This window comes from Aedes albopictus, chromosome 3 (assembly GCF_035046485.1).
Source record: "Aedes albopictus strain Foshan chromosome 3, AalbF5, whole genome shotgun sequence".
NCBI lineage: Eukaryota > Metazoa > Arthropoda > Insecta > Diptera > Culicidae > Aedes > Aedes albopictus.
This window is the reverse complement of record NC_085138.1, coordinates 19,456,936-19,465,020: the sequence shown is the minus strand read 5'-3', so window position 1 is coordinate 19,465,020 and position 8,085 is coordinate 19,456,936. Positions and strand designations below refer to the sequence as shown.

Below are 8,085 nucleotides of genomic sequence, written 5' to 3'. Positions count from 1 at the left end.
GCGTGGTGATAACTGTCGAATGTTTTGAGCGCATGCATACAGCTTCTAAGTAGTGATCCGAATCTATATTCGCACTGCGGTATGTGCGGACATTGGTTATATCCGAGAAGAATTTACCGTCGATTAGAACGTGGTTGATTTGGTTTTCTGTTTGATGGTCGGGTGATCTCCAGGTGGCTTTGTGTATGTCTTTGCGGGCGAAGAAGGTGCTTCGGACTACCATACCACATTGCTGGCCGTTATCATTCGATACGGCGTGCAGGCTATTTCGTCCAATCACCGGTCTGTACATTTCCTCTTTTCCTACCTGTGCGTTCATGTCGCCGACAACGATTTTCACGTCACACGGCAAGCAACCATCGTATATTTGCTCTAACTGCTCGTAGAGCGCTTCTTTCTCATCATCAGGGGTCCCTTCGTGTGGGCAGAGCATGTTGATGATGCTGTAGTTGAAGAAACGGCCCTCAACTCTCAACATGCACATCCTTGCGTTGATCTGCTGCCACCCAATCACACGTTGTCGCATCTTGCCCAGCACTATAAATCCTGTTCCCAGTTCATTAGTGGTGCCACAGCTTTGGTAGAAGGTAGCCGCTCGATGCCCGCTTTTCCACACTTTCTGTCCAGTCCAACAAAGTTCCTGAAACGCCACGGTGTCGAAGTTGCGGGGATGTAGTTCGTCGTAAATTATCCTGCCACATCCTGCGAAACCAAGTGACTTGCAATTACATATTCCAAGTTTCCAATCTTAGTCCTTTTTTCGTCGCTTGGGTCTTTGCCGATTGTATCGAGTCGTATTTTCTCCTATGTTATTCTCAATGGGGATTTTACGAGTGGCTTATTGGGTCTACATCAATACTCCTGTCTCGCCGGAGCGCCATCGTGCCAGTTCTGTTTCCCAAGCAACACTGGGACGACCACGCTGGTGGGGCTACCACCTTGGATCTAGCTTGGCGTGATGCAGCATTTCTTACTCAGCCGCTGGATGGCAGAACAGACGCTGTTTGAGCCACACCTCCTTGGTGAACAGGCGCTCGAGTCGTACCTCCTCAATCTACCTGAAGTCAGTGTTCAAGCTGCACTACCAACTAAGCACACAACTCTTAGCTGGCGGTCTTTGTCATCGCTTGACCCGTGGTAGGAACATGGGGTAGGAACTTGTGAGGACCAGAGCTATATTGGACACTCTCCCTATCGACTCACCGTGTTGCAGCCCAACATTGGCGTACTATTGTAGATTATACCTTATCTTAAATGTGATGTTGTGCAAATAAATGTATGTATGTATGTTGCATGATGACGGATGCTTGAGCCTCTTAAGATGTCCTTACAATAACTTATGAAGTGTTAGCCTTCTTTGAAATATAATAGTTGTTGTGTAAACAACGCTGATGGGTTTTATTTTCTTTCTAATCTGTCTTAGCATTTCGGATTAGAAATTTAAATTGGTTTCCAATTGAACTTTTGAGACACCAAAGTAAGCAACAGTCTATCGATTAGTTAGAATTAAACCACCACAACCCAGTAACTTGATTGCAAGAGATCAACTCATCCATTATCAGGGTGGCCACCGAACCGGGAAAAACGGGAAAACCGGGAAAAAGACGGGAATTCGGAACGACCGGGAAAAAAGCGGGAAAAAGCTGGGAATTTGAGATGATTACCGGGAAAATGGTTGCTGAACATATTTGATTTTTTTACGCCTTATCGATATCTGTATTAGCAAGCTCATTTTAAATGATCGATTTCATTGAAATCTCTAGCAGTTTTTTTTTGCAATGAATGCAAAAATTGCAATTTTTGCTAAGATGGCATCAAACATCCAGTTAAAATGCGGTATCTTGGTTCATCCTTACTATACCAACATTACATACATTTTGCAGAAAATGTTGTTCATGCTTTTTCTGGAACGCTTTTTTGGTATAGAAATAGTTGTTCAAAGTCGTAAGATATCTGTAGGATTAAAAATGCATATATTTCAAGAAGCAAACACTTAGAAATAGAAAGTTAGAGTTAGTTATCAACATGAAAAAATACAGCTGACTGATAACAGGTTTTGTTATCATTTAGTTGTCAGTCAAAGCTATTTTGTCTACCAAAATAGTAGAAAACTACTTAACCGACATAGCTAGCAGTTGAAAAAATTTCTTATAATTATAACCCATGTTTTCAACTATTGCGTCCAATGGGTCTCGAACACTGATCGAGTGATAATCGGTGGCAGCCGATAGCCCCTATACCAACGGGACTCAGTGAGAGGAAGAGTGGTTGATGGCTACGCTATCGTACTGCAGTCGCATTTAAGATGGAAAGTGGAATCTATGTTTAGATTCGAGGTCCACCAGACCCTCAGTTTTGGCAAATCTTTGAAATGTGCGTTTGGAAACTGATAACATATTTTGTTATCATTTAGTATTGTTATGTTATCGCGATGGAACAAAATGATTTATAACTAAGTTTGTTATTATCTGATTACCATCAATTGGAAAAGATGATAACAAAATGATAATACCGATAACATAGATTATTATCAAAGTGATATCACTTAGTTATCCGCCTTTGCTCGGGCATCCAGCCTGGTATTCGTCGACGAAGGACTCTTTAAGAGGTCTCAGTCTGATTTTTATCCTCCCAAATCTTTACTATAATCTGGTGAATTGATTGATGTAGCTGCTCGCTTCCGTGCTTAAGAAGTTCGACCGGGAACTCTTCCTTCCTAACAGCCTTGCTGTTTTCAGCTTCTTAAGGGTCTTCGAAGTGTTCTTTCCAACTGTCTGCCCCCATTGATTATTTTGTGTATCAGCAAACTTCCTTCCAGGTAATTACACATAGTGGGCATTGGCATAGTACTGTGCCGCGCACCATTAACAGTTGCATAAAACCTCCGCATATCGTTCCTGTTCATGCTTTCCTGCGCTTCAGCAACCACACTTTTTTCGTGCTGCCATTGGGTGTTACATACCCCAAAAATGTTCATTTTGAAAAACCGGGAAAACTTAGAAAATCGTACCGGGAAAACCGGGAAAAAGACGGGAATTCCAAAACTGAAATTTAGTGGCCACCCTGATTATTAATCCTCTCTTTCAACCCCTCTCCCTCCAGATGGATTTCATTCGCTTCTACTCGGCCAAATACTAATCGAAAACCGAAATGAAATTTAACAGGAATTATATTGAATTCATAATCTGCGCTCATTTTGCGACCCGCCCGCTCGCGCCCGTCCAAACCTAACTAACAATACGCTGGCTACATAACTTCTCCTAGTGTAAGCTTAATCCACTTTCCGGCGCGGAGGGGATTATACAAATCATCCGGTCTTGATTACTCTTTTGCTCTGGCTCGTCGTCAACCCACGCAAGACGACATTCGTCAGCAGCAGGTTCATGAATATTTGGTGAGGTTAAAACTTTAACAACTTTCCGCGTCTGCTGGATTCTGATGGCTTGTTACCTGCTGTTGCTGCTGCTGCAGTATCGTCATTGTCGTCATCATCGTTGCCGTCAGTTTGTCGATACCGTTTCCGCGCGTCGATTCCGGTTATGCTAATTGGATTTTGGGGTTTAACCTAGTTTTTCTTCGAGCGGAACGAGTGGGGTGGGGGTGGGCGGTAAATTAACTCCGGACCCGGACCCGCAGGAGATGTTTCGCTGGCAACCAACGCAGTAACGGGGGAGGATACCGGATTGTTCTTTTGAGTCGTTTGGGTTACATTTTAATAACTGATGTTTTTATTAATCAAATTTTTTGTCGAAATGCGGAAACGATGCTGTGCAAGGATGGCAGATGTATTTCGGGTTTCGGGGCAAACTAATTTTCAAATTGGCAAATTTAGGTTGAAATCAATTTTAAGGTATCAATTTTATCACCTGATAAGCCTTAGTGTTTTTAGATAACAATGGCACCAGGTAAATAAAGCTAGGAGGATGAATTGATTATGCATTCGCTCGCCTATGGAAGACCATAACATTCTCTGTATTTTCTTAAAACATTAAAATGAAGAAATAAAAGTCTATTAAAATTATCCCGCTAAAATAGTAAATCAAACTAGAAAAATGTGTTTTTTAGCCTAAAACCACTTGACATGTATTTTTCTAATTATGTGCGGAGCGACTGAAGTTTAGACATTTTACCAATCGGATAAAAGGTTAAAAGCAAAGGAAACAATAATGTTCAAAAAGTAAATGGTTGTCTAGAAATCCCTGGTTCTCAGTATCAATACAACATCCTCTTGTCAGTTAGAAACAAGATTTTTCTACTACCAGCAGACCGGAATTTGACAAAGAATCAACCTCGAGCCCCGACCCACCTCCTCCTCGTTCCATTTTGCAACGTCCTACACTGCCGTCCTACGCATAATTGTCCCATGTTATATGGGAATCCCTTATAACATGGGACAACTATGCGTAGAACGGCAGTACACGCATCCACATACATAATCGATTCCAACAAATTACCTCAATTCCCTAATGGTAGCGCAAGCATCGAACAGTAGCCCGGCGATTCGCAGTTCTTTCGTTTTTGCACCACTGCTTCTGCTGCTGCTGCTCTTGCTGCCGGTGACATTTTGCAACGACGAGGCGGATGACGACGAAGTGCCGATACTATTGCTACTTCCGTTGCTACCCTGCGACGACGAGGGTGGGATGGCGCTGGGCGTACTCAAACTGCGAAACGTTCGCTCCACCAGGCGGGCGAGCTTGTCAATGGAAATGTCTCCGGATGCGGTGCTGGCTTCGTTACCCTCGGCGAATCGCAACTGTGGGCCTTGATTTTCCGATGAAATCTGCCGGGACCGGGAAATGGAACGGAATAGATGATGGAGGTTAGCGGTAGGTAAGCAATGGCATTGAAAGGTAGTAAAGTGATGAATGAATCCGGAACGGAAATGCATGTTGCGTCTGTAGTAGAAGGTAAACATGGTGTAGTTGAACCTTTGAAAAGGTTGCTGAAGAAATTCTTTGGAAGAGTTCCCTTGTTGCGCCCTTTAACCCACATTACGCCCACCTCAATTTCTTGCTTTGAGGATGTTAAGTGCAAGTTTCCAGTGGAATTCTACTCTGTTAATCTTTAGAAGTTGATATGAAAACTTTCTAGAAATTTCCTTAACATATTATCTGCAAATATCGCCAGTAAGTGTTATTGCCACTGAATTTGCAATTCCTCGCTACAACACTCAGCTCGTGCTGCAGTCCTCTATTCTCGGCCACGTCCCACATTTACCAGATCGATGCACCTGGTCCGCCCACCTTGCACGCTACTCTCCAGATCTTCTTGTAGCATCCGATTTTCGCTCCAGCTTGTGGGCGGCCAGGATATTTGAGAAACCCCGGGATTAAAGCGATATTTTCACGAAACCGAACACGAATTAGTACGGAGCTATTAAAGTGCGGGAATCAACTTGTCTTCTTCAATTTATGGACATTCTTACATACATACATATAAAGGTGTATAGATCTTGAAACTTAATAATAGAAATGTCATTATTTTAGTGCTAGATGGACAGGGGTGTACTCGCGTATATTTGGCAATAGGGTCGTCTACGCCAACACTCCTCCTCGCGAAAACATCCCTGTGATATTAAATACTGCATCGTAGTAGGCCAGATATCTTCCACGGGGCATGGAGTGATTGCTTCACAAGGTTCGATAGATTGCTGCTGCTCAACGGTAGTCATGTTGACGGCATAGTCCTTGTATCGTGCATTTGTTCATCTCCGTATCAAAGTTCGTCGCATGATTCGTTGCCAATCGTGTCATCTCCCTGTTGCAGCGGTAGCTTCTCCTGTTCCGCTACTCGCTCTTCAGGACGAACTAGAGGCTCCAATTCAATTATCGATTCTGACAGCTGCGTATCCGGAGGATGTCCGTGCTTGGCAGGTTTCTCCCTGAACTTGGCACTGCGGCTGATGAAAATGCATTCACTTTTAGGATCCAGAAATCTGTACGCTTGATTCTGGTTGGATTATCCCACAAAAATAGCCACTTGTTGCCTAAAGGTTTGGCTTCCCCTTAACTGCAACATCTTCCACTAAGGCATTTAAACCAAATCTTCTGAAGTGTCCAACATCCGGTTCCTGACCGTACGATTCTTCTAGTTTGTGCTCAACTTCCGAGCCGATCAGTCGCACTCGTGCATCGTCGTCGTCTTTGGAAGCCAGTCGCTGGCGTTTTTTCGATTATCTTTTTTTTCCGAAAGTGTGTTTCCGTGAGTGAAATACAATCAAGTTTCGTCGCGTTAAGATGTCCGCGATGAAACGCCGCGAAAACACATTTCGCATTGACTATGCGAATGTGCCGAAGAACCCGACTAGAAAGTTCTAACAAAAATAAAACATAATTATGACAAACCATGATATTCATATCTCAGTGTGATATAATCATGTTCAACATCCTTGGTGATTATGAAATACTATAACTCAATTATAACACATTATGTTATAAATGTTATTTGGCAACTCATTGTAATATAATTTAGTTTTGATTCTTCGACATTTGGACAAAAATGTTACAAAATTGTATCACATTGTGATAGAAACTAGAAATCCTGAAGCTTATATTCATATCACATTCTGTTATAGTTCTGATCTGATTATAACAAAATAGGTTATTATCTTGATAAGACCAGTGTGGTTTTAGTTACAATTTTAGTTATTTTAACATCATCCTGCATCTAGTTTATAACACAATAAGTTATTGAAAAATATTATAACATCATAACACAATATGATATAATTTTCTAGTCGGGAAGCCTTCGTCCGAAGAGGTTCACCAATTCGTCGGTGCAACGCTGGGATTGAAACGCGAGGAGGTAATGCGTATTCAATACAGCAGAAACCTCGGGATTACTTTCATCAAAACCACCTGCCTAGAGGTGGCACGAAGAATCGTCGAAGAGAACGACGACAAACACGAGCTAACAGTCGACGGAAAGCAATATAAGCTTCACTTGGAGATGGAAGATGAAGTGGTAGAAGTGAGGTTGTTCAACCTCTCGGAGGACGTACCTATCCAACGACAAAATCGTAAAATTTCTGAGTGCGTATGGAGAGGTGCTTGCCATGCGAGAGGAGCTTTGGGACGAGAAGCATCTCTTCGCTGGGCTCCCGACTGGTGCACGAATGGTCGTTAAAAGGAACATTGCGTCATATGTCACAATTGACTCCGAAATGACCCACGTGGCTTACTACGGCCAACAGCAGACGTGTCGCTACTGTAGCGAATTTGTGCACAACGGAGTATCATGTGTACAAAACAAAATGCTACTAGTACATAAACTGGCAGCAAACAGCGTCTCGTATGCCGAAGTAACCAAAAACCCACAATCGACTCGCGTGAAGGCTCCCGCTGTCAAACAGCCAGCTCAGAAACCTCTCCCACTGAAGACAAGCAACAACTCTCAACAATCAACACCATCGACGGGCGGATCGGCATCAAGCGGTTCAATGCCCCCGCCGGCAAGGGTCATGGACTCGACCTCCTTCCCTAGACATCATCTTCACCAGTTACAACATCGGTACCACCAACGTGGATACCATCACATCACGAATCAAACGAAACTTGACCCACTCAGTACTTTCATCCGTACTACAGAACTGGACATCGTATTCCTTCAAGAGATTGAGAACGACCAGCTCTCGCTACCTGGATTCAGCATCATTGCGAAAGTTGATCACTCGCGGAGGGGAACCGCCATCGCTCTAAAAGACCACATTTCATTCTCACATGTAGAGAGAAGCTTGGATGGTCGCCTTGTTTCTGTGCGTGTACATAACACTGTTCTCTGCTGTGTTTATGCCCCGTCGGGGACGGCCTTCCGTACTCAAAGAGAAAACTTTTTCAACAGCACGCTTGCTTTCTATCTCCGGCATCCCACCGAGCACATTGATTCTGGCGGGAGACTTCAATTGCGTGCTGCGACAGTGCGATGCAACAGGGTACAATATGAGTCCTTCCCTGCAAGCTGCGGTTCAACAACTGGGACTGCATGACGTGTGGCTGAAACTTCGCTCGTGAGATACTGGTCACACTTTCATCACTCGCCACTCATCTTCTCGACTTGATCGCATCTATGTCTCCGAAAGCTTGT

The 8,085-nt window shown here is 43.5% G+C and overlaps 1 protein-coding gene across 1 annotated transcript in view; it reads right to left on the bottom strand.

Moving 5' to 3' along the window:
* Window positions 1–3,151: 3,151 nt before the first annotated feature.
* Window positions 3,152–8,085, bottom strand: part of LOC109418270 (rab3 GTPase-activating protein non-catalytic subunit) — a 28,076-nt gene continuing 23,142 nt past the window's right edge. Inside the window, exons 5-6 of the mRNA XM_062861307.1 lie at window positions 4,455–4,783; window positions 3,152–3,542 (exon numbers count right to left, since the gene is read on the bottom strand). Coding sequence (XP_062717291.1) covers window positions 3,401–3,542; window positions 4,455–4,783 — 471 coding nt within the window. The 3' untranslated portion in view covers window positions 3,152–3,400. The remainder of the gene's footprint in view (window positions 3,543–4,454; window positions 4,784–8,085) is intronic.